This window comes from Bos indicus, chromosome 26, assembly GCF_029378745.1.
Source record: "Bos indicus isolate NIAB-ARS_2022 breed Sahiwal x Tharparkar chromosome 26, NIAB-ARS_B.indTharparkar_mat_pri_1.0, whole genome shotgun sequence".
Lineage (NCBI taxonomy): Eukaryota > Metazoa > Chordata > Mammalia > Artiodactyla > Bovidae > Bos > Bos indicus.
Window position 1 is genome coordinate 51,136,904 of NC_091785.1, and position 26,561 is coordinate 51,163,464.

Consider the following 26,561-nt stretch of genomic DNA (forward strand, 5'->3'; position numbering starts at 1 on the left):
TCAGACACCAAGGTGTTGCCACGGCCGGCTTCCTCTGTGGCCTTTCTCCTTGCCTTGCCAGCTTCTCGCTTGTCATCAGATGGCCTTTCCTCCCTGTGTTAAGTGCTGTAATCTTAGAATGGGCTAGGGCCCACCCATATGACTCCATTTTAACTTAATTGTCTCTTTAAAGACCGTGTTTCCACATACAGTCCCGTTCTGAGGTCCTAGGGGGTTAGGGCTTCTACGGGTGAGTTGTGAGAGGACACAGTGCTGCTCACAACACTGACCTCATACCCACCAGGAGGGGAGTGACGTCTCACTGGAGTTCAGTCTGCGTGCTTAATAGCTCACAACGCTAACAACAAAAATTAATCAACAGTGGCTCTAAAGGAGAAATAGAGAATTTTATTCAAGCTAGCCTGAGGCTTATACCTCAGAAGATTCTGAGGGCTGTTCTGCTTGTTAGAAGTTGAAGGGACAGCTATATTAATACATTTTCAAGACAAGGGATTGTTCATCTAAATGACACTGACATTTTATGTAAAGTTCACTGAAGATGTGCATTCCAGATCTATCAACACATGGATGAATCGAAATACTTCCCTGGTGGTCCAGTGGGTAAGACTCTGCCTGCCAATGCATGGGGCACAGGTTCAGTCCCTGGTCCGGGAAGATGCCTCATGCCTCAGAGCAGCGAGGCTCGTTCTCCACAACTACTGAGCCCGTGTGCTGCGATCCTGAAGGCCCCACGCCCGGGGCCCGTGCTCCACAGTGAGAGGGGCCGCCGCAGCAGGAAGTGCACGCGCCGCAGTGCGGGGCGGACCCCCTCTCTGCAACCAGAGGAGGCCTGCGGGCAGCACCAAGACCCAGCACAGGAAAAGTAAATAAATAAGTATTTTTTAAAAATACACGTATGAATCGAGCTGCATGCCAGCTTGGCCCTTACAGAACTAGGAAGAGAAGGAAGAAGGGAAACAATTTGGTCTCCGTGGTGAGGCAGATGCTCTCGCTCTCGAGGGGTCTGGTGGACGCAGGGTGCAGACCCACGTGAGCAGGCCCAGGGCCGGGGTGTTCCGCGTGCCCTGTCTCGTCCTGTCTCAAGACACCACTTCTACTTTATCAGTAACTGCACACGTCTTCGTGGGTCTCTTTGCCACCTGTATATGTTTGGTGAAATGTTGGCTCAAATGTTCTGAACTTTTTCAGTTGAGTTGTTCCTCTCCTTGTTACTGAGTTGTAAAACTCTTCATATATTCTGGCCTCCGAAGATTTGCAAATAGTCTCTCCCAGTCTGTGACTTACCTTTTCACTTTCTTGAGTCTCTTTTGAAGTGAAGTTTGTAATTTTGATGAAGTCCCAGAAATCAGTTTTCTCTGTTATCTGTCATGCTTTCGGTGTTGTGCTTAAGAACTGTTTCCTTGATCCAAGTCTGTGAATATTTTCTCATTTTTTTCTTCCAGTGGTTTTGTAATTTTAAATATTACATTTACGCCTATGATGCATTTTGAGGTAAATTTTGTGTACAGTGCAAGTTATAGGTCTAAATTCTTTCTTTTTTTTTTTTTTTTGCATATGAATATGTAATTGTCTCAGGCTTCCCTGATGGTTCAGGGGTAAATAATCTACCTGCAATGCAGGAGACGCGGGTTCTATCCCTGGGTCAGGAAGATCCCCAAGAGGAGGAAATGGCAATCCACTCCAGTATTGTTGCCTGGGAAATCCCATGGACAGAGGAGCGTGGTGGCTATAGTCCACGGGGTCGAAAAGAGTCAGACGTGACTTAGTAACTAAACAACAACAACATTTTTCAAATATCTTGTTTGCCATAGGCTCTAAGTAAGAGCTGTGGAGCACGTACAGAGAAAGGCTTATGAGCGTGCACTGTACAGGCTGGCGGCGTGCCAAGCTGCTTGGGTACTGTTGGTGGTCGGTGTTATGTGGCTTGGTTGATTTGAGTGGAGCACAGACACTGAGGTGGTAAGGAATGTATTGACTCCTATTGGGGTGGTAGTGATGTCAGCTCCTGAAAAAGAGGACATTACTGCAGCCCAGCAAGGGCTCCTGTCCCCTCAAGGTAGAAAGCAAGTTCCGACAACAGGTATTTCTCATGTGAATGCAGAGTTCCAAAGAATAGCAAGGAGTGATAAAGACTTCCTCAGCAGTCAATGCAAAGAAATAGAGGAAAACAATCGAATGGGAAAGACTAGAGATCTCTTCAGGAAAATTAGAGATACCAAGGGAACATTTCATGCCAAGATGGGCATAATAAGGGACATGGGCCTAACAGAAGCAGAAGAAACCAAGAAGAGGTGGCAAGAACACACAGAAGAACTGTACAAAGAAGCAAAAAGGTCTTAACGACCCAGACAACCACGATGGTGTGATCTCTCATCTAGAGCCAGACATCCTGGGTGTGAAGTCAAGTGGGCCTTAGGAAGAGTTATTTGGAACAAAGCTAGTGGAGGTGATGGAATTCCAGCTGAGCTGTTTCAAATCCTAAAAGATGATGCTGTTCAAGTGCTGCACTCAGTATGCCAGCACATTTGGAAACTTCAGCAGTGGCCACATGTAGAGTCGTGTCTTCTGTTGTTGGAAGAGGGTGTTTGCTGTGACCAGAGTGTTCTCGTGGCAAGGCTCTGTTGGCCTTTGCCCTGCTTCATTTCGTACTGCAAGGCCACACTTGCCTGTTACTCCAGGGATCTCCTGACTCCCTACTTCTGCACTCCACTCTCCTGTGATGAAAAGAACATCGTGTTGCCTGTTACTCCAGGGATCCCCTGACTCCCTACTTCTGCACTCCAGTCTCCTGTGAGGAAAAGGACATCGTGTTGCCTGTTACTCCAGGGATCCCCTGGCTCCCTACTTCTGCACTCCAATCTCCTGTGATGAAAAGAACATCGTGTTTTGGTGTTAGTTCTAGAAGTTCTTGTAGGTCATCACAGAACCGTTCAACTTCAGCTTCTTTGGCATTCGTGGTTGGGGCATAGACTTGGATTACTGTGATAGTGAATGGTTTGCCTTGGAAACGAACAGAGATCCGTCATTTTTTCAAAGAAAAACTCAGCAGTGGCCACAGGACTGGAAAAGGTCAGTTTTCATTCTAATCCCAAAGAAAGGCAATGCCAAAGAATGCTCAAACTACCGCACAATTGCACTCATCTCATATGCTAGCAAAGTAATGCTCAAAATTCTCCAAGCTAGGCTTCAACAGTACATGAACTGAGAATTTCCATATTTACAATGGATTTAGAAAAGGCAGAGGAACCAGAGATCAAATTGCCAACATCCATTGGATCATAGATAAAGCAAGAGAGTTCCAGAAAGACATTGACTTCTGCTTTATTGACTACGCCAAAGCCTTTGACTGTGTGGATCACAACCAACTGTGGAAAATTCTTCAAGAGGTGGGAAAATCAGACCACCTTACCTGCCTCCTAGGAAATCTGTATGCGGGTCAAGAAGCAACAGTTAGAACTGGATATGGAAAAACAGACTGGTTCCAAATTGGAAAAGGAGTATGTCAAGGCTGTATTGTCGCCTGCTTATTTAACTTCTATGCAGAGTACATCATGTGAAATGCCAGGCTGGATGAAGCACAAGCTGGAATCAAGATTGCTGAGAGTAATATCCTCAGATATTCAGACGACACCACCCTTATGGCAGAAAATGAAGAGGAACTAAAGAGCCTCCTGATGAAGGTGAAAGAGGAGAGTGAAAAAGCTGGCTTAAAACTGAACATTCAAAAAACCAAGATCATGACATCCTATCCCATCACTTCATGGCAAATAGTTGGGGAAAAAGTGGAAACAGTGACAAACTTCATTATCTTGGGTCCAAAATCACTGCAGATGGTGACTGCAGCCATGAAATTAAAAGATGCTTGCTGCTTGGAAGAAAAGCTATGACAAACCTAGAGTATTAAAAAGCAGAGACATCACTTTGCCGATGAAGGTCCATTAGTCAAAGCTATGGTTTTTGCAGTAGTCATGCACAGATAGGAGAGTTGGCCCATAAAGAAGGCTCAGTGCCAAAGAAGTGATGTTTTTGAACTGTGGTGTTGGAGAAGACTCTTGAGAGTCCTTTGGACTGCAAGGGGATGAAACCCGTCAACCCTAAAGGAGATGAGTCCTGAATATTCATTGGAAGGACTGATGCTGAAGCTGAAGTTCCAATACTTTGGGCACCTGATTCTAAGAGCCAACTCTTCGGAAGAGACTCTGATGCTGGGGAAGATTGAAGAAGGAGAAGGGGACAACAGAGGATGAGATGGTTGGATGGCATCATCAATTCAATGGACATGAGTGTGAGGAAACTCCAAGAGATAGTGAAGGACAGGAAGCCTGGTGTGCTGAGGCCCAGGGGTGTCTCCAAGAGTGGGACATGACTGAGACTGAGCAACAGGCAAGGGCGGGGACACAGTCCTCAGATCCACTCAGATCAACTCAGAAAGGGTGGGGACACGGTCCTCAGATCAAGGGCGGGGAAACAGTCCTCAGACCCACTCAGACCAACTCAGAAAGGGCGGGGACACAGTCCTCAGATCAAGGGTGGGGACACGGTCCCAGATCCCCTTGACCAACTCAGAAAGGGTGGGGACACAGTCCTCAGATCCACTCAGACCAACTCAGAAAGGGTGGGGACACGGTCCTCAGACCCACTCAGACCAACTCAGAAAGGGTGGGGACACAGTCCTCAGATCCCCTCGACCAACTCAGAAAGGGCGGGGACACAGTCCTCAGATCCCCTCAGACCAACTCAGAAAGGGTGGGGACACAGTCCTCAGATCCCCTCGACCAACTCAGAAAGGGTGGGGACACAGTCCTCAGATCCCCTCGACCAACTCAGAAAGGGTGGGGACACGGTCCTCAGACCCACTCAGACCAACTCAGAAAGGGCGGGGACACAGTCCTCAGATCCCCTCGACCAACTCAGAAAGGGCGGGGACACAGTCCTCAGATCCCCTCAGACCAACTCAGAAAGGGCGGGGACACAGTCCTCAGATCCCCTCAGACCAACTCAGAAAGGGTGGGGACACAGTCCTCAGATCCCCTCGACCAACTCAGAAAGGGTGGGGACACAGTCCTCAGACCCACTCAGACCAACTCAGAAAGGGTGGGGACACAGTCCTCAGATCCCCTCGACCAACTCAGAAAGGGCGGGGACACAGTCCTCAGATCCCCTCAGACCAACTCAGAAAGGGTGGGGACACGGTCCTCAGATCCCCTCGACCAACTCAGAAAGGGCGGGGACACAGTCCTCAGATCCCCTCAGACCAACTCAGAAAGGGTGGGGACACAGTCCGCAGATCCCCTCGACCAACTCAGAAAGGGTGGGGACACAGTCCTCAGATCCCCTCGACCAACTCAGAAAGGGTGGGGACACAGTCCTCAGATCCCCTCGACCAACTCAGAAAGGGTGGGGACACAGTCCGCAGATCCCCTCGACCAACTCAGATAAGCCTTCCACTTACTTGGTCTTTGAGTTAGGGGATTTATTAAAAAAGAGCACAAATAAAGAGGCTGGGATTAATCATCCTTTTGTGACATTTTGGAATCTGGGTTCAGGAGTCATGGTGTCTCTGGTTTACACTCTCAGGCCAGGTGGCCCATAGCTCCAGGATCTGTGAGCTCACCGTGCCTGGACAAACAACCTGAGTGGGTGGTTAATCTCTGCAGCAATTTACATCCATTCACACTGTTATCAACAGTAGCAGTCAGTCACCTGTTTCTGATTAATTGGCGTTCAGGGAGCACAGGTTGAGGTCAGAGGGAACAAGAAAGGGATAAAGTTTGGGGTGGAGAGATTAATCATGAACTCAGGGAACTCAGCTTTAGGGGGACTCAGTGTCACTACTAGGAATAACTCTCTAATTAAGTTGATTGTTGGGGGCAGGGCTAGCTTTGTAAGCACTGCTAATAAGTCGACTATCTTTTTGCCTTTTTTACAGTTCATGGGATTCTCACAGCAAGAATACTAGAGTGGTTTGCCATTCCCTCCTTGGGCAGCAGAGGATGAAGTGATGGGATGGCATCACTGATTTATTTAACTTCTATGCAGAGTGCATCATGTGAAATGCCAGGACATTTGGCATTTGCCATGGACACGAGCTTGGGCAAACTCTGGGAGATGGTGAGGGATAGGGAGGCCTGGCATGCTGCAGCCCATGGGGTCGCAAAGAGTCAGACATGACTTGGTGAGTGAACAATAACGATAGTCATCATGTTGCCTTTAGTGGAAGAAATGTTTATGTCCTGGGCTAAAATCGTTCAGCTGTGAGTAGTTCAGGTTTTCCCTGGTGGCCCAGACAGTAAAGAACCTGCTTGCAGTGCAGGTGACCCAGGTTCAATGCCTGGGTCAGGAAGATCCCCTGGAGGAGGAAATGTCAACCCACTCCAGTATTCTTGCCTGGGAAATCCCATGGACAGAGGAGCCTGGTGGGCTGCAGTCTGCGGGGTCGCAGTCGGACCCGATGTAGCATGCACACAGAGTCCTTCCATGTGAGGCGAGGCCATGAGCAGCTCCAAGGGCCAAAGCCCGTCTGCACCATCACAGCATCCGGGTGAGGACAGCTCAGGTGCGGTGTGGCCCGCAGAGGAGCAGTGATGAGCAGGCAGAGCTATTATGACTACTCTTCATTCGGAGAATGAAAGGCCTGGGTCTGCTCTGCGTCTTGAAGACTTGAGAGCTGGGCGCTGCAGCTGCAGGAACCATAGATCCTGCATGGGGACGTCTACACGTAGTCAGAGGTGTGACCCGTAGAGGAGCGCTTTTCCTAGAAAAGCTCTCACGTGTGATAACTGTATGACAACACTGGATAGAGTCAGATATTGCTTGGGTTCAGAATTGGATTATTAAAAGGTTTGGTGAACTGACATTTCAGAGGAGTCTGGCAGCTGTGGCTGAGGGCCCAGTGGGCAGGGTGGGCTGGGATACCCTCTGGCTTCCAGCCACAGTTGGCCCAGCTTGGGGTTGGAACCCCCCCCCGCCCTCCACCCTGGTGACAAGGCCTGCAGCATCAGAACACAGGTAGGTGGGGTGAAGGCGGTGTGGATCCCAGCATGTGGAGAGATGGGGCGGCAGGGCTGAGCCAGGTCTCGGGAGCGGGCTGAGAGCCACTCCTGGGGAGGGTCATGGGTGTGACCGACGGGTGGAGGGGGACCCAGTCACCTTGTCAGCACAGCCAGGATCCCTGGCCCCTGACCTGTGTCCAGACACGCCCACATGGGGGCCATAAAACCTGGAGCGGCGAGAGTGGGAGGAGCAGGACCAAGAGTCTGAACACCCGGGCTGCCGGCTACCTGGATCTGAAACCATAGCCCCCAGTGCACCCTCTGCACCAGAAAGGCGGCCTGACATGAGAAGGTAATGCCCAGTGCCCTTAAACCTGGGTCCCCCCAACACCCCGTCTAACCACAGCTTTGCTGGGCGGTCCCTTGGGTCTGGAGCCCCAGCACAGGGACCAGGCTCGGGGCACCTGTGTCCAGAGCCCAGCTCGGTGCTGGACGGGGATCCAGGCTCTGTCTGGCTGCCCCCCCAGGTGCTGGCTCCTCCCGGGTGTTCCGGGCTTGGGGACAGAGCTCTCCCTCCTGAGTCACCAGAATGGTCGTTGTCCCCAGGGCTCCATCTCCAAAGGCCACCCCTGTGGTTTGGGAGAGAGAGCCCCTGTCCCTTGGGATCCCTTGGCCCTGAGAAGCACCTGAGAGCCCCTGGAAGCAGGTGGGAGACTCCAGGGTCAGAGGAGACAGGTCTATGACCGACAAAATGGAAACGGGGTCAAGACGATGAGGCAGGGCTGGAGGCCTCGGGGTCCTGGGGGCGGGGCAGCTGGAACCAAGGGGTCATCACCCTGGAAGCTGGGGTTGATTGAGCCCGGGAAGTCCTGAGGCTCCTGCCGGGCACCCCGCTCCTTCGGGTCCCTCCTCAAGTCAGAGCTCCCCTGCCCTCCTGTTCTGGGGGCTCTTCCAGGAACCCCAGCTTGGACACGAGGTGGGCCCATCAGTGACTTGGGGACCTTCTGGTGTTCAGAGCCTCTGCCTAGGGCTCGGTGCCCAGATCAGGCCAGCGCCCTGCAGTCCAGGGCAGGTGCCTGCCCTCTGCCCCCATGATGTGCCTGGAAACCCCTACCTCGATGTGCTGAGTCACCCGGAGGGGCGAAGGTCTCCGTGGGGCTGGAAGGGAAGCTGGGGCATCGGGCAGGAAGCCTTGGGTCCCTCCCCCAACCACGGCCCCCAGGCCCTCCCCAGGAGTGGAACGCTCCCTGCACACGGACAGCTGAGCTGCGCTCGGTGGGTGAGATGGTCTGTTTATTTAAGTGAAACCCCACTGGAGTTTCCAGTCTGGGAAACTGGGTGGCATTCAGTCAGCAGACAGGAGCTCGAGCAGCACAGAGTGGAGGCTGTGCCGGGCAACGACCCGAGCCCGGGACATGCAGCAGCTGCGGGCGGCCGGCGGCGGGCTGCTCTCCACCAGGCCTGGAACCCCCGCGGTGCCAGGCGATCCTGGACTGCCTGGTTCAGATTACGTCCCGGGAGGGTCCAGCCTGCAGTGAGGTCTCAGTTCAGGGCCGGACACGACTGAAGTGGCTTAACACGAGCACACGCGCAGCGGCAGCAACTCCACAGGGACCTGGTGTCCTGTGGTTTAATAAGGCGAGAGACGCCAGGGCACGTGCACAGCACACACCTGCACACGTGTGCACCCTCACACGCCTCACGCCCCTGCCGTCAGCCCAGCCCCCTCGAGTCCTCAGGTCACCTCTTCCCCCGCGTCCCTCCGCGTCTGGCCTTGGCCACGCTTCCCAGAAGCCCTGCTCGGGCTTGGTCTTTGAGCTCCTCAAGGTCAGGCTGCAGGTGTCCACACAGAGCACCCCATCTTTCCTGCCCATGTCTCCGGGGTGGAGGGAATTGCCATCTGCCTCTGAGGAGCCACAGGGTGTAGCCTCAGGGTGCCGTGGGCCCTAAAGAGGAGCCTTGAGCCCACACCTCACCCGTCCCTCGGCCCCCGGCCCCGAGCACTCGGCCGACAGAGGTTCCGGGCCCGCAGGACACCGGGACCTGCAGGGTGGGGATCAGACGTGAGTCTGGCCTGATGCTGGCTGTGGACCTGAGCAGGACCCACCCCTGGCTTCCCCGGTTGGACCACTGCCCGCCAGGCCAGGAGTCCTGCCTGGAGGCCGCGGGGCAGGAGCAGCCTGCCCCTCACCCTCCCCTCTGCCCGCAGGCTCCTGCTGCTCGCCAGCCTGGCGGCTGTGTTGCTGCTGGAGGCAGGCTCAGCCCGGATCCCCCAGGTATGTGTGGGCTCCTCACCCAGCTGCCCCCGGGGCCGGAGAAAGGCACCAGCGGATGCAACCGCAGGGCCTGTGAGCACTGGGGGCCTCAGCAGGGTCTGCTGGACAAATCTCATGACCCCAGGTGAGCCGGGTGGAGGAGGGGGCCTGGTGAGGCTCCCCTGTGCTGTGAAGCCTGGGACCCCTCCATGTGCAGGGTTGTCCAGGGGGCCACGACTGCTGGGACCGTGTCCTTCTGCAGCTCTAGGTCCAGGATACCCCTCCCTACAGCCTGGGAGTGCCCAGGTCAAGGGGGAGATGCAGGAGGACAGGCACAGCTGTCCCGCAGCTGCTGGGCCTCGTCACTGCAGTGGGTCACCGTTTCACCTGCTCCCCCGTCCCCGTCGGCCCTGCAGGAAGGACAGGCAGAGGAACCGGCCCCCGTGCTCAGGCCACCAGCTGGGGGTTGGTGGAGGGGGTGCAGCCCCTGTGCTGTCCCCAAGTGTCAGACCCAGGGCAGGATGGATCCGGCATTGCCTCGAGGGCGTCGGTGCGGCCCCTCCCAGCCGCCCCACCCCCACCCCACCCCGCCCCCTCAGAGCGCTGCGCTGCGTCTCACCTGCGGCCTCACTCTCCCAGGTCCGCGTCCAGACCAAAGGCAAAGTCGGGGCTGAGCAGGACACAGAGTGAGTGCCCCTGGCAGTCCTTCCCGTCCCCCCGGGGACCTTGGTGGAAGCGGGGGTCGTGTCCAGCTTTGGGGAGGGGAGCTACGGGAGCCCCTGAGAGCTGACCGACTGAGCAGAGTGCAGGCCTGGGGGTTTGAGTGGCCCCCCGCCGCCCCACCCAGGGGTTCTGGCCCTTCAGCCCACCCAGCTCCCTGGCACCCGCTAAGCTGACTCCTGCTGGGCGGCCAAGGCGGCAGGCAGATGGCAGCAGCCCCGTCCGCAAGCCCCCGGGCTCTGCTGACCTCTGCCCTGGCCAAGCCCCCGAGCCTCCTCCAGGGCCCACCCACAGGAGGGGTGCGGCAGGGACCCTGGCCCAGGACAGGCCTCCTGCTGCGCACGGGCTGTGAATCCGTGCTCTGGCTCACAGGGTCTGGGACGCCCGCGCGGTCGAGTCTCCGGAGAAGGACAACCAGCTCATCTGGCTGCTCATGGCACCCAAGCTCATGACCACCAGCAAGGAGCAGAAAGGTGGGGGCAGGCACTGCCCGCTGGGCTGGGGGGCATGGGGTCGGCCTGGATGGATGGTGCCTTGGGAGGGAGATGGAGGCCACAGCCGCTCTGTCTGTCCCCAGGTGCCAAAGCCCCAGCAGAGACCGAGGACGCCCTGGGCCACGTCCTGGGCCCGAGGGAGGGTCCTGAGCCAGACTGGGACAGCCTGTTCCACGATGGGCCTGAGGAGGTCCTGGAGGAGGCGAGGCCCTGGGCCCGGGTGCTGCCCCCTCGCCAGGTGCTTCATGGGCCTGAGGAGGACCGAGACCACATCTATCACCCCAGGGAGCCCTGACTCTGCCCCGGCCGGAGAAAAATAAAGCCTGCAGAGGTGGCTGTGTGTCTTCAAGAACAGTGATTGCGGCCTGCCTGCTGTCTGGGAGAAGGGGGCTGCAGGCTGGCCTCATACATGCAGGGTCTCTGCAGTCCAAGATGAGCCTGGGTCCCGCCCGGTGCCCTCGTGCCTGGCACCAGCTGCTCCCCTGGCCTCCCTGGGCGCTGGGATGGGCGGGGATGGAGCGGCATTGGAAAGCAGGAGGACTGGGAGGAGGGGACCCGGCACTGCTGGCTCAGGGGACAGGGCACGGGCGAGTGGGGCAGATGGGCCCAGGCTCCGTGCCCAGCGGCTCGGCAGGCTCGCTGCGGTCGTGGGCGCAGGTCACTGGAGCGCTGCTCGCCGTCCACGCGCAGGTGCAGAGGGCTTCTCTGTGGCAGTCACGTTCCAGGGCGTAGAGGGACACACTTAGTGCCTGGACGGAGCCTGCTCGGGGCTAAGACACAACAAGGGGCCCAGCGGGGACCTCGCGTGCCCTAGAGCCAGTATGTCTCTCCCCCATTCCGAGTTCCTCAAGGACTCAAATGGTAGCCTCACCCCAAGATGCACTGCTCAGCAGCATACAAGCCTCCCAACCCCAGACAGGAGCTGTTGCACCTACAGCACCAATGAGGAGACCAAGGCCTGGCAGTGACCTGCTCCAAGTGAGAAAGTCGTTCAGTCACGTCCGACTCTGCGACCCCATGGACTGACTATACAGTCCGTGGGATTCTCCAGGCCAGAATACAGGAATGGGTAGCCTTTCCCTTCTCCAGGGGATCTTCCCAACCCAGGGATCAAACCCAGGTCTCCTGTATCACAGGTGGATTCTTTACCAACTGAGCTATCAGGGAAGACCTGCTCAAGGTCCGGTCCTAACTGGGGCGGAGTGGTGCCGGTCCCCAGCAGGCGCCTCGCCGCGCTCCGGCTGGGTACAGGGGCGGTGCTGACTCAGCGCCCTGCTCCTGCCCCAGCATCACCCAGGCCTCAGGTGGCCCCGAACCTCACACAGCCCCTCCAGATCACCCTGTCAGCGAGGGGGCAGCCATCTCCAGCGAGAGTACAGGCGATCGGGTACCACTGTCCCAAGGAGGGCAGACCCGGGTCCACGCTGAGCATGGCCTTGGGCAGCCCAGGGGGGTGTTTGTGGCCAAAGCTGCCTCCAGCCCTGCTGGAGCCTGGTCACCTTGGGCCCTTCCTGCAGCAAAGGCCCAGGCGGAGAGGCAGTGGGCGCTGGGGGCCTCGGGGTGAGCAGGGGACACTGGTGGGGACCACGGGCCACTCAGCCCCCTGACTGAGATCCTGGGGATGTCTGTCACCTGAAATGGCGTGGCCCCTTCTCCTTCATGGCAGTCGGGGTGGAGGGCGTCAGGGGAGCCCCACCTGGCTGGCTCCCCCTGCAACCCCCTAAACTCCCAGGGGCACTCACACTGCTCAACCACCTGAGGGTGCCAAGTCCTTGACTCTGAGCATGGCCACCTCCCTCTGCCCCCAGCCACTAGGCAACACTTCTGCAGTGACCGCTGGTTGGGGAGGCGCCCAGACATGGAGGGGACAACTGAGGCCAGCCCTCCCGGGAGCCACTGCCTTCTGCCCTGATGCAGTGGCCCTGGGCACAGCACCCCCATCTAGGGACACAGGCTCTTAGCCAGGCGGTGCCCACAGACCCTCACCTCCACACATCTGAGCTGCCCCAAGTGGAGTGGCTGTGACCCGCGGTGTCACGGGATGTTGTTCCTCCAGCGGCTGTGCTCTTCCCTGAGTCTGAGCGTTTGGTTGAACCCAAGAGTGGAAGCGACAAACAGATTCAAGGGACTAGATCTGATAGACAGAGCGCCTGAAGAGCTATGGACAGAGGTTCGAGACGTTGTACAGGAGGCGGTGACCAAGACCATCCCCAAGAAAAAGAAATGCAAAAAGGCAAAACAGTTGTCTGAGGAGGCCTTACAAATAGCTGAGAAAAGAAGCTAAAGACAAAGGAGAAAAGGAACGTCTGAATGCAGAATTCCAAAGAATATCAAGGAGAGACAAGAAAGCTTTCCTCAGTGGTCAATGCAAAGAAATAGAGCAAAACAACAGAATGGGAAAGACTAGAGATCTCTTCAAGAAAATTAGAGATACCAAGGGAACATTGCATGCAAAGATGGGCTCAATAAAGGACAGAAACGGTATGGACCTAACAGAAGCAGAAGATATTAAGAAGAGGTGGCAAGAATACACAGAAGAACTGTACAAAAAAGATCTTCACGACCCAGATAATCACGATGGTGTGATCACTCACCTAGAACCAGACATAGTGAAATGTGAAGTCACGTGGGCCTTAGGGAAGCCTCACTACGAACAAAGCTAGTGGAGGTGATGGAATTCCAGTTGAACTGTTTCAAATCCTAAAAGACGATCCTGTGAAAGTGCTCACTCAATATGCCAGCACTTTGGAAAACTCAGCAGTGGCCACAGAACTGGAAAAGGTCAGTTTTCATTCCAATCCCGAAGAAAGGCAATGCCAAAGAATGCTCAAACTACCACACAATTGCACTCATCTCACATGCTAGTAAAGTAATGCTCAAAATTCTCCAAGTCAGGCTTCTTCAACAGAACATGAATCAAGAGCTTCCAATGTATAAGCTGTATTTTGAAAAAGGCAGAGGAATCAGAGATCAAATTGCCAACATCTGTTGGAGCATAGAAAAAGCAAGAGAATTTCAGGAAAACATCTACTTCTGCTTCATTGACTATGCTAAAGTCTTTGACTGTGGATCACCACTGTGGAAAATTCTTAAAGAGATGTGAATACCAGACTACCTTATCTGCCTCCTGAGAAACCTGTATACAGGTCAGGAAGCAACAGTTAGAACTGGACATGGAACAACAGACTGGGTCAAAATTGGGAAAGGAGTACATCAAGGCTGTATATTGTTACCTTGCTTATTTAACTTATACGCAGAGTACATCATGCGAAATGCCAGGCTGGATGAAGCACAAGCTGGAAGCAAGATTGCTGGAGGAAATATCAATAACCTCAGATATGCAGATGACACCACCGTTATGGCAGAAAGTGAAGAGGAACTAAAGAGCCTCTTGATGAACGTGAAAGAGGAGAGTGAAAAGGTGGCTTAAAGCTCAACATTCAGAAAACTAAGATCATGACATCCGGTCCCATCACTTCATGGGAAATAGATGGGGAAACAGTGGAAACAGTAAGAGACTATTTTCTTGGGCTCCCAAATCACTGCAGGTGGTAACTGCAACCATGAAATTAAAAGACACTTGCTCCTTGGAAGAAAAGATATGACCAACCTAGACAACATATTAAAAAGCAGAGACATAGCTTTCCCAACAGAAGTCTGTCTAGTCAAAGCTATGGTTTTTCCCGTAGTCCTGTATGGATGTGAGAGTTGGAACATAAGGCTGAGCACTGAAGAATTGATGCTTTTGAACTGTGGTGTTGGAGAAGACTCTTGTGAGTCCCTTTAACTGCAAGTAGATGAAGCCAGTCAATCCTAAAGGAAATGAGTCCTAAATATTCATTGAAAGGACTGATGCTGAAGCTGAAGCTCCCATACTTTGGCCACCTGATGCAAAGAACTGACTCATTAGAAAAGACCCTGATGCTGGGAAAGATGGATGGCAGGAGGAGAAGGGGACGACTCGGGAACCGCCGAGTCAAGGATGAGATGGTTGGATGGCGTCACCAACTCAATGGATGTGAGTTTGAGCAAGCTCCAGATGGTGTAGGACAGGGAAGCCTGGCGTCCTGCAGTCCAAGGGGTGGCAAAGAGTTGGACACGACTGAACGATTGAACAAGACCCTTCTGGTGGGCACAGGGGATCCCCAGAAAGAGCTTGGACTAAGTGAAAAATACTGTGATACTGTGATTTGTCATAAGAAACACATTTGATCTTCATCCCTGATCCTGGCGCGCAAGTCCTAAAACCCTTGGGACTTCCTGTGATAGTGTGACCCTTCACTGTGTGAATGAGGTGACTCTGGGAAGGTCCCTAAGGATGGGGCCAGTTGCCAGGGACCCACCAGGAATCGAGGGTTGGAACTTCCAGCCCCACACCCAGTCCTGAGGGAGGGGAGGGGACTTGGGGTTGGATCAATGGCCAGTGGCCAGTGCATGTCATGAAGCCTCCAGAGAAAATCAGAAGGCTGGGTCTAGAGAGCCCTAGGGCTGCAGAGCACGTGAAGAGGTGGTGAGAGTGGTGCCCAGGAGGGCAGGGACGCGATCCCCAGGACCCACCCAGCGGGCGGTTCCCGAGTCCTGTCCTTTTAGGGTAAATGGTGATCCAGGGACTGGCTTTTTCCCTGAGTTCTGTGAGCTGCTTGAGGAAAGTAATCAAGCCCGGGGAGGGGTTGTAGGAACCCCAAATCTACAGCCAGTCAATCAGAGGCATTTGGGACTGACATCTGGAGAAGGGTGTCATCAGGGCAGGCCTGAGCCTGAACCTGTGGGATCCGACGCATCCTGGGCAGGTGGTGCCAGAACCAAGCTGGACAGGAGGTCAGCCGCTGGGGCCCCAGGGGAAGTGGGGACCAAGATCGTTAAAGGCCTGGTCCAAAACCGGCAAGAGACTGACCATTCGTGTCAGCAAAGACAGCAGACAGAAGGCCACACACACCCATGAAAGGATACTCAACATCATTAACCATCAGGGAAGGAGAATGAGAATGGAGGCGACACCGGGAGAGTCCCGCTAGAGCGGACGAGGACCCGGGCCGGAACGCGCATTCTCTGGGGCTGCGGAGGCCAACCCACTCAGCGGCCTGAAACAGCCTGGGGGCTTCTTACAAAGTCACACACACACGTGCCCTACGGCCAAGCCTTAAACCCAGGTGCTTACCCAACTCATGTTCACAGCAAGCTTATCTGTAACAGCTAAGAGCTGGAAGCAACCCAGAACCCCCCAAGAGGTGCCCGGGAGTGGCGGAACCCCGCTCAGCAGCAAAGGGGAATCATGGACTCACACGGCAAGCATCCCACACGAGCATGCTGGGCACACACGGCCTTCCACTTGAACGAAATTCTGCAAAGTGCACACCAACCTGGGGGGTAGGGATGGAGGTGCTGATTCAACACCCAAACGAGTCTAACTGAACACGTTAAATGTGATCAGCTACTGCATGAGAATTCAACCTCAATAAAGCTGTTTCAAGCGAAACACTTCCTTCTGCGGCTGAAGTGGCCGGCTGTGGGGTCAGAGGTCTGAGATTAAGCCCCAGTGGTGGCGGGCCAGGACACAGTCCCTTCCCCAGGCTGAGTCCCAGATCTGCCCAGTGTGCCTGTCTGCTCTCCAGGTCTACCAGCCCCAGGTCCAGACCACGGGAGCCTCCCCCAAGCCCTGGGGATCCCCGGTCACCCCAGCTCCCGCATCTAGTCCTGTAGAGTCTGGAGGAGGAAGGAGGGAACTCTCAGGGAGGGACCCTGTGCAGTGGCCAGTGGGACCCCTGCCCACCGTAGTTTGAGACCCAGTTTGAGAACGTGCCAGGAGGCCGTCGCAGCCTCAGAGGCTCCCTTCCCCTGGGCGTGGGAATCCTCCTGTCCTCTACCACCACCCTGGCCATTCCCAGACGCACTCAGGCTCGTGTGTGCCCAGTCAGTAAGTGCTTAACCACTGGAGCAGGAACACGGCACTGCACCCCCCCCCGCCCCCCTTACAGCTGACGGTCTGGTCGGTCCCCAGAGCTTCGGGCCAGCCCCTGACACCTTCCCTCCAGCTTTGGGGCTGAAGGAACGGCCCCAGCCCCCTCTTCAAGGACCACCTTAGCACCCCCTCCAGGCCCCCTGCCCTGTGCTGCATCACCAAGGATCCCCACCCAGACCCCCAGGCCCCCTGAATGCTCTCCCCACTCACGGGTCTCTCTTCCTGCGTGTACTCTTTTTCCGCATCCAGGGACCTGCCAAGTCAGGTGACCCAAACCTACTGGGAGGAGGAAGGCCTCACCTCCCCCGAGGATTCACTGAGAGCGGGTGGGGGTCTGCTCTCTGGGGAGCCAACAGCCTCCCTTGCACTCAGCACCAAACAGGCCTCTGTGAGTCAGCAAAGAGCTATTGTTTAAAGCTTTGGACCCAACGTTGGGCAGGCCACCGCACTTTTGCATCATTTTCATAAACAGGACGATCCCGGCCCTGGTCAGCAGAGGCCCATGCAGGATCCTGGTGGGGCGAGCTTTGGGTGCTGCCGGGGAGGGCCAGGCTGGCTCATCTGGCCACAGGATGGACGTGTCTGCTGGTGGCCTCAGCAGGCTCAGGCGTGTAGATTCCTCTCTGGGCGGGTGGTCTTCAGTGGCTTAGCACAGGTCTTTAGGGGCCAGCACCCCCTTCTTGAGGATGAGGTTTCCGTAGAGGGCTGTCTCCCTGCACAAGGAGCAGGCTAAGCGCTGGGCGGGGATGGAGAGGACCCGGTGCCCGGACCACCGCTCTGGCCCCCACCCAGGCATGCCCAGCAAACCCCTTGCCTCTCTCATTCCCTGTGGGGCGTTTAGTCCAGGCCGCAGGGGCTGCATGGAGGGTGGAGAGAGCTCTGGAGTGGGGAGGGGTAGGGACCCTGCTTGGCAGATGTAGCGCGACCCAGTGGATCCAGCCAGAACTCACCCAGTTGCCACAACAGCAAAAGCCTTTTTCGCCCGCTCATAAAATGCAAACCTCTCCACCATCCCCAGGGAGAACTGGAAGGCAGAGCGGGAGGGTTGAGGTTCAGGCCCGGGGGCAATGGGAAACTCTGCAGGCTGGGGTCCCAAGGACACTGGCCTTCTGACCTGTGTGGACTTGGTAGGCAGGGACACAGGGGGCAGTGGTGGCCACCTGACTGGGGCCCCTGAATCACCTGAGCTGCCCCCCGGGTGGTGGGTGGGCCTACTGTCCAGACCAGGAGCCCTGGCTCCTTTCAGGAAAGTCCCACCCAAGACCTGCCCAGCCCTTTGCAGGACAAGGGGTGACAGGCAGCATCGGGCCAGGCCTCTGGCCACAAGTGGGAGCCAGAAGTACCCTGCTGTTCCCAGGATGGGGTGTGGGAGGACCCCCAGGCAGAGATAGATGAGGGTCCCGGGAGGGAGGGGATTGGCCAGGGCAGGAACTCGCATAACCATGGTGCAGAGTTCCAGGGCTGTCTTTCACTTCTCCTGGGCCTCCAAGGCACAGAGGGTCCCTGAGCCCTTTCCCAGTGGGGATCTTAGGCTCACCTCATAGCCAGCCCTGGAAAGGATGGACTGGTAGCTCGTCCACACTGGTGTCAGCAGGCCGCTCTTCCTGTCGCTGGGCACCAGCTCCATGACCATAGCCTAGAGACGGAGGGGCTCGGCTCTGTGGCCAAACCCCCTGCCCTGGGCGCCCTCAGGGCTCCTCTGGTTGGTTCAGGGCCTCGGGAACACACGTCCTTCCCACCCCCATCAGGGCAAGTGGTCCCCCTGTGTTCTGGCAGAGGGCAAGCCAAAGCCCGGAGCAGCCTTACCGGGCTCTGCACGTAGGTGTCCAGGGGCAGCAGCTGCAGCACGGCCTCTAGGAGCTGGGGGATGCCCAGGCCTGGGGGCAGAGGACGGCCTCAGACACCGGGCACGAGCTGCCCGCCCAGGGACGCTTACCGAGGTCACACTGAGTCTCCCCGCCGGGGCCACGGCCCGTCTCTGCCTGCCCCTGCCCACCCCACCTTCACTCTTCCACGCAGGCCGTTGGTGGTGACCCCAAACACGTGTCCACCAGGAGGGGCACCCAGGCCACTTTCTTGATCCCAGGAGGCCCTGGAGATGACCCCCTGAGATGGTAGTGGGGTCTAGAAAGAGGCCTCTCTTGGCTGCCCTCAGACCTGCCGGGTTTGGCTCCAAGGCTCTCTGCTGTCCCGAGAGTTGGTTTCTGATTGTTAAGCTAATGTGTGCTCATGTACAAAACTGGGAAACACAGAAGCCATGAAAAGAAAGGACTGTCCCACCTCAGAACACCGCTGGGGGTGGGAAGCGCCCAGGCACAGCCGAGCCCAGCCCACCTCTATTACCGTCAGGACTGCTAACCCCTAACTTACGTGTCCCCTCCAGGACCTGGTCCCCACCCCCAGTCTCACCTCCCACTGTCCCCTTGCACGACCTGCCCTGCCCCCCACCCCCACCCCTCACCCCCCGCCCCATGAGGTGAGAAGGTCTTTAGAGGCGTGTGAGTGTGCGGACACCTGGAATATTTGGGGTCAGGTCACCAGTGCTAGGATTCTACAGAAGAGTACAGGCTGAGCTCATGGACTGGGCTGGCACCGCTGCTCAGCGGTCAGGCCTGTTTTCCCATTTGTAAGAGGCCACCAAGTGCTGCGTGAGACGGGACAGGAGACCCAGGCTCCCGTCTGGGGGCGGGGGCTGCGGGGAGATTCTGGCGCTGAGACCTCCTGGGTCCCTGGGGCAGTGCCTGCGGGCTTGGTGGGGGCGGGGCAGAGCCGCCGCACCCGGCGGCCCAGAGCCCAGTGCACCCTCCCACCCACCCTGCGGCAGGCGGAGCTCACCGTCGGCGCGGATCTCCTCCGGGCCGCCTCTACAGATGGAGCTGCTGGGGAAGTTCACGTCTGCAAGAACTGGAAGGCCAGCACGGCCGGACATAGATTAACAGTGGGTCGGCCCACGTCCCTCGCGCCGCGTTGGGGGCACAGACCCGGAGCCACAGGGCCGACGCCTGAGGACTCGCCCCGCCCCGCCCGGGTCTGCCGTCGCGAGGGACCGGAGCCTGCACGCCCGAGGACTTGCGGGGTAGCCGAAGGCTGGGCGGGCTCCGGGCGCGCGGCCGCGGTCTCAGGAAGAGAGACCGACGCACACGTCCCAGACCAGCCCGGGCGCCGGCGGAGCGTGCGCGGGGCCGCTCGGCCCGGCCGCGGGGCTGGAGAAGGAACCTGACCTGCCCGCCCCCGCCTAGGCCCGGCGCCCTGCCCGCCTGCGGCTCGCGGGGCCGGCTCTCCCGGAGGCTCGGACCCAGCGCTCACCGATCTCATCTCCGTGCCCCATCCGCGCCAGGGCGAAGAGCAGCTCCGGGGACAGGAGAGCGGGGACGCCCTTGAGCACCACCATGGTCGCGGGCGGAGGGGCGGGGCTTCGCGGGGCGGGGATAGGCGGGGCTGCGCGAGGGGAGGGCGGGGCGAGCGAGGGGCGGGACCTGGGAATGGGCGGGGTCTGGACGGAGGGTTCCCCAGCCAGGCGCTGCGGACTAGGGGGTCGTTTGGGGAGCGGTGGACATCAGCCCATCCCATTGTTGCCGGAACCAGTACTAGAGAAACTAATCACCACACTCGGAGAGTTGAAGAACTCAGATTTATTATGTCAGGGGGCCCAGAGGAGTTAACACTCCAAGCTCTAAGCCCCGAAAAAAGGGGTTATAGAGTTTTTAGAGACAGACTACAGTGGGCTTTCTGGTGGCTCAGACGGTAAAGCGTCTGTCTACAATGCGGGAGACCTGGGTTCGATCCCTGGGTCGAGAAGATCCCCTGGAGAAGGAAATGGCAATCCACTCCAGTACTAGTACTATTGGCTGGAAAATCCCATGGACAGAGGAACCTGGTAGGCTACAGTCCATGGGATCTCAAAGACTGAGAGACTTCACTTCCCTACAGTGGGCTTCCCTCATAGCTCAGTTGGTAAAGAACCCACCTGCAATGCAGGAGACCCCGTTTGGTTCCTGGGTCGGAAAGATTCCCTGGAGAAGGGATAGGCTCCCCACTCCAGTATTCTTGGGCTTCCCTTGTGGCTCAGCTGGTGAACAATCCCCCTGCAGTGTGGGAGACCTGGGTTTGATCCCTGGGTTGTGAAGATCCCCTGGAGAAAGGGAAAAGCTACCCACTCCAGTGTTCTGGGCTGGAGAATTCCATGGATTGTATAGTCGCAGAGTCAGACACGACTGAGCGACATTCACTTTTTTTTTTTTTCACTTGATAGTGGGCAACACTAGCTGTTAAACGCTGGTTTAAACTAAGGGAACATCAGTCAAGACAGGGAGGGAGATGCCTGACCTTTACACTGACAGGCATGATTAAGTAGGTTTGCAGGGGCTGGGCAATTGCAAAGAGCAGGACAAGGGTGAGTGAGATAAGCTCCAGTTCCTAGTAAGTCCCTACTTTCTGAGACTACATGATCCAGACTTTGCAAGGAACAAGCTGAGTTACAGAGGCAGAATGAGCAGGAGGTTATGTAAAATTTTAACTTTTCCTCTTCACCAGCAGCCACTGGTTTTTGGGGCTTCGGGACCCCACTGGGTCCAGGACCTGGAATCCCACGTGTTTGTGGTTGGAGCTCCCAGCGCCTTCCTTGCTCCAGGCCTCCGTTTTGCCCCCAGGCCTTGCTGACTTGCTCCCCACCCCTTCCAGCCCACAGGGTCTGTGATGCCCTGGGGTGGGGAGGAGTGGGTGGTGGCACAGGGCTGACTTCTTCAGCCAATGCCTTCACACTGCAAAGACCTTGAGGGGAGGTGGAGGCGACCTCCTCCCAAGCGGCAGTGCAGAGAGCACCCCTCCCGTCTTCCAGGTCAGCCTGCTGAGACCGCTCAGGGTCTAGCTTTGGGCCAGCATGCCTGCTCTGGACAGTAGTTCTCTGACTCCACTCTTTGGCCCGGAATCCTGATGCCAGCTCTGGGTTAACCCCTTTGGGTTCAGTCCTTCAGCGCTGGGACTGCCTACCACACCGCCTCCTGTGCACCATGCTCGGAGGCTGGGAGAAGACACCCATCACCCCAAAGGGGAGGCCGTAGCCTCAGCCTCCAGGGCTGAGTTAGGATTGTGGTCCTTAGACCTAATCTTGGCTGTTGTGTGTGGACAAAGAATGTCCCTGCCATGTTCCCAGGTGGCCCTATTGCCAATGCAGAAGACATAAGAGACGCGGGTTCAATCCCTGGGTCGGGAAGATCCCCTGGAGGAGCGCATGGCAACCCACTCCAGTATTCTTGTCTGGAGAATACCATGGATAGAGGAGGCTGGCGAGGTACAGTCCATAGGGTCGCAAACAGTCAGACAAGACTGAAATGACTTAGCACGCATGCACACCATGTCATTAAACAAAGGATACTGAGGCCACCAAGCCTTCAGCCACTGCAGCTGCACCTGAGTTGCACCCTGAGGGGGTTTACTACAGAGAAGAAGAAATGATCCTGGCCCTAGATAGCTGAAGTGAAGTGAGTGAAGTCGCTCAGTCGTGTCCGACTCTTTGCAACCCCATGGATTGTAGCCTACAAGGCTCCTCTGTCCATGGAATTTTCCAGGCAAGAGTACTGGAGTGGGTTGCCATTTCCTTCTCCAGGGGATCTTCCCAGACCAGGGATCGAATCCAGGTCTCCTGCATTGCAGGCAGATGCTTTACTGTCTGAGCCACTAGGGAAGCCACTAGATAGCTGAGATGCATATTAAAGGCATAATTCCAAGGAGCCCAAATGCTGGCATCGGCCCATACATAGGCACTAAATTCATTAAGATGTCTGGTTTTCTTTAGTTGGCAATAATCTTTTGCTGTTCCAACTAACTGCTTTTCTGTTTTGTTTGCAAAATCTCTTATATATATTGGCTCCTCTTGTTATCTGAGAACTGGGTTCACCTCTCAGTGAGTGTCAAAAAGACCACACCAAGCTGGCAAAGATGATGAAAAGAAAGAATTTATCACTCACAGCAAGTAAGGAAAACACGAGGGATTTTTCCCACTAGCAAAACTGGGGAAGTTTTAAGCTCAGGGCACCACCAGAGGGGCTTGAGCAGAGAATTCAACATAGAACTGGAGCAAAGGTCAGGTCTACAGAGTCCAAGTCTTTGTTGTCTTAAGTCAGGAGGGTCGACATCATCAGCCCACCCTCCACCTGGGTGGGAGCCTTAGTTCTGCAGAATTCAAAGTGTATTATTATGTTTATCCCTTGAGAAGGAACCAGGACTCTGCTTTGTCACTGCATTTTCTCTGTCCCTGCGTTCCTCTGTGCCTTTAAGGTCACTGATGACTGACTGAGACCTATTCAAGGACCAGCACCATGACCAGGTCTAGATCACAAGATGGCTTAGACCAAAACGGGCTGTCTTACGTCAAGAATGCTTCTTATGCTGTGAAAGTGCTGCACTCAATATGCCAACAAATTTGGAAAACTCAGCAGTGGCCACAGGACTGGAAAAGGTCAGTTTTCATTCCCATCTCAAAGAAAGGCAATGCCAAAGAATGTTCAAACTACCGCACAATTGCACTCATTTTACATGCTAGCAAGGTCATGCTCAAAATCCTCCAAGCTAGGCTTCAACATTATGTGAATCGAGAACTTCTAGATGTACAAGCTAGATTTAGAAAAGGCTTCAACATTATGTGAATCGAGAACTTCTAGATGTACAAGCTAGATTTAGAAAAGGCAGAGGAACCAGAGATCTAAGTGTCAACGTCCGTTGGATCTTAGAAAAAGCAAGAGAGTTCCAGAAAAACATCTACTTCTGCTTTATTGACTAAGCCAAAGCCTTTGACTGTGTGGATCACAACAAACTGGAAAATTCTTCAAGAGATGGAAATACCAGACCACCTTACCTGCCCCCTGAGAAATCTGTATGAAGGTCAAGAAGCAACAGTTAGAACTTGACATGGAACAACAGACTGGTTCCAAATTGCGACCGTCAAGGCTGTATATTGTCACTTAGGTTATTTAACTTATATGCAGCGTACATCATGAGAAATGCAGGGCTGGATGAAGCACAAGCTGGAATCAAGACTGCCGGGAGATATATCAATAACCTCAGATAGGCAGATGACACCACTCTTATGACAGAAAGGGGAGCTAAAGAGCCTCTTGGTAAAGGTGAAAGAGGCGAGTGAAAAAGCTGGCTTAAAACTCAACATTCAGAAAACTAAGATCATGGCATCTGGTCCCATCACTTCATGGCAAATTGATGGGGAAACAATGGAAATAGTTAGAGACTTTATATCCTTGGAATAGATCTTAGAATAGATCTTAGAAAACTAAGATCATGGCATCCGGTCCCATCACTTCATGGCAAATTGATGGGGAAACAATGGAAATACTTAGAGACTTTATATCCTTGGGCTCCAAAATCACTGTGGATTTGACTGCAGCCATGAAATTAAAAGATGCTTGCTCCTTGGAATAAAACCTGACAAACCTAGAGAGCATAATCAAAAGCAGAGACGTTACTTTACTGACAAAGGTCTGTATAGACAAAGCTGTGGTTTTTTCAGTGGTCATGTATGGATGTGAGAATTGGACCATAAAGAAAGCTGAGCGCCGAAGAATTGATGCTTTTGAACCGTGGTGTTAGAGAAGACTCTTGAGAGTTCCTTGGACTGCAAGGAGATCAGATCAGTCAACCCTAAAGGAAATGAGTCCTGAATATTCATTCATTGGAAGGCCTGATGCTGAAGCTCCAATCCTTTGGCCACCTGGTGTGAACTGACTTACTGGAAAAGCCCCTGATGCTAGGAAAGACTGAAGGCAGGAGAAGGGGACGACAGAGGATGAGATGGTTGGATGGCAGCACTGACTCGATGGACAAGTTTGAGAAAACTCGGTTTGGTGGTGGACAGGGAAGCATGGTGTGCTGTAGGCCATGGGGTCACAAAGAGTCGGACACGACTGAGCGACTGAACTGAACATGGTATCAGTCAAGAAAGCCATTCCTGCTTCTCTCTCTGGGGACCCCCTGCCCTATCTGCTTACGCTCCCTCAGCTCTGTGGAACAGGCCCCTCACAGCTCTCTGAGGCTGTGTCCAGGGCTGCAGTCTTCAGCAAGTCTGCTGAGTAAAGCACAGTTCTCAGCTTCCAGGCTGTGCATTCTTCTCAGTGGACAGGTGTGACTGTCTTCTCCAAACGGCAGCTCCACCATGCCGCACGTGACGTGCCTCCCGAGAAGCGGGTCTGTCTCCGTTCTTGAACCAGGTGGACCTGTCACTGCCTCCAATAGAACATGCTCTACAAGCTGCTGCCTGGCTTCTGGGGGCATGTCATAAAAGGCAATATGGTTTCTCCCTTCAGAACACTTGCTTTGGTGTTAAAATCAAATAAATTTGGCAATAATTTGTTACGCAGCAGTAGCTGACTAATGCAGGTGGCTCCTGTGCCAAGATGTCAACAAAAATCCTGCTACACCACCTTTGGCCTTCCACCCTGTCTGCTCCATCCCTCCCCCTCCCCCCGCCATCCCCCCCCTCCAATCCACACACTCAGGATAGAGGGCAGACCCCAGTTCAGATGCCCATGCCTGCACCAGCTGGGTCATACCCCTGCTTTGGAACCCAGCAACTAACCTCACTGCCCAGCCTGCAGACCAGCTTTTGCTCAGGCCAGCCAGCTCTCAGCCTTCCATGCTCGGGCCCCTCCTTACAGGGCTGGCTGCCTTGCTCACCTGAGGACTTACTGCTGCTGGCCCTGCAGGAAAGCCCAACTGAGCCTGTCTCTACCCTTGGGCCCTGCCCCTTCCACCTCGTCCCTCAGTGGACCTCAGCCCTGCATGTGGTGACGTGCCCAGAGGCCTGGCAGGTTCCGGGGAAGTACCGTACATGAAAGAGGCAGAAGACCTGAAGACAAGAGACACCCCACACCCACTGCTCGTCCCTGGGGCGCCTTGGTGGTCAAAGCTGCCCAGGGAGGTGGCCGGCAGGGCCTGCACACCAGCCACCCACAGCGGCCGACTGCACCCAGCGTGAGCAGTGTCTACTCCAAAGCCCGAGTGGAGAGACTCGTAGTTAACATTCCCTGAAGCTTATTTTTTTAGTAGAAATATAGAAGGGAAAAACCAAGTTTATGGATAAATGAGAAGGAAAGTTCTCAGTTTCAAAAACCAATCACAACCCAAAACCAGTATGGGGCGAGAGGTCAATTAACTCAAGAGGGAGTGGAGGGCTCTCTGGGCCTGTGGTCCCTGCCATCCACCTAGGGCTTGCCTGCTGCCCTCTCACCCGCAGCAAAGGACGTGCTCACATGTGGACAGTCCCGTCTCTCCCAAGCCCAGGGCCAGCACACAGCCCAAAGAGGTTCTGTTCCCTGGGCCTGAGGGTAGGACCCATCCCTGCACGTTCTGAAACCCAAACGACCCTGTGGGTGCAGACCTTTGAGACGCACACACTCACGTGTGGGCCCCACGTCCAGCCCCTCCTCAGCTTCCAGCTGAGCCACTAGGACGAGGGTGCCTAGGGCCTCAGAAGGGCTCCCTCCACCTGGGCCCCAGCACTTGGGGCTCCGCTAGTCACAATCAATTTATTATGTATTTGGCTGTGCTGGGTCTTAGCTGTGGCTTGCAGGACTTCTCTGCAGCTTTTTTTAGTTGCAGCATGTGGCATCTCGTGTCCGATCGGGGGCTGAACTCAGACCCCTGCACTGGGAGCTCAGTCTTGGTCACCGGACCACCAGCACAGTCCCACTCGGAATCAATTACGAAGCCAGGCCCGACGCATGTGGAGAATTAAACTAACGCATTTACTTTCTCAACGTGAAGGTTACCCCTGCAGATACCTCTGTTGGTTCATTCTAGATGGCGTATGACTTGCACAAACCCTGGTTACACAGCTTTAGCACGCGTGTCCCCACGTCTGTCACAGTGAGGACTGCCCGGCCAGGCCTCGCCTTCCGAGCCCAGGGGAGCCTGATCTCACCGTCCCTTTGCGCCTGCTTCCTCGCTCTCACTGTGAGGGCGACCCCATCATCCAGGACCTTCAACGACTCGCCCTGGCGTTCTGGCCTATCTGCACAGCTGGGGGCGAGGGCCCCATGAGAGCCGCTCTGCGACCCTCTGCCGGAGGGGACGAGGCTGCACCCCGGCCTGCCTGCTGCGTGTACTGTGAGGAGGGGCTGTAGAGGAGGCAGCG

At 55.6% G+C, this 26,561-nt stretch overlaps 2 protein-coding genes across 2 annotated transcripts; one reads left to right on the plus strand and one right to left on the minus strand.

Moving 5' to 3' along the window:
* The first annotated feature begins 7,197 nt into the window (after positions 1-7,197).
* On the plus strand, positions 7,198-10,795 carry PRAP1 (proline rich acidic protein 1). The gene is made up of 5 exons (XM_070781195.1): positions 7,198-7,344; positions 9,202-9,268; positions 9,887-9,933; positions 10,340-10,440; positions 10,545-10,795. Exons 1-5 carry the CDS (start codon positions 7,337-7,339, stop codon positions 10,754-10,756), a joined length of 435 nt encoding a protein of 144 aa, XP_070637296.1. The 5' UTR covers positions 7,198-7,336; the 3' UTR covers positions 10,757-10,795.
* A 6,012-nt stretch (positions 10,796-16,807) lies between these two features.
* On the minus strand, positions 16,808-19,858 carry FUOM (fucose mutarotase). Its single transcript, XM_019952864.2, has 6 exons — positions 19,727-19,858; positions 19,256-19,324; positions 18,227-18,297; positions 17,958-18,056; positions 17,371-17,444; positions 16,808-17,133 (listed from the first exon to the last, which is right to left on the minus strand). Exons 1-6 carry the CDS (start codon positions 19,809-19,811, stop codon positions 17,067-17,069), a joined length of 465 nt encoding a protein of 154 aa, XP_019808423.1. The 5' UTR covers positions 19,812-19,858; the 3' UTR covers positions 16,808-17,066.
* Positions 19,859-26,561: the final 6,703 nt, after the last annotated feature.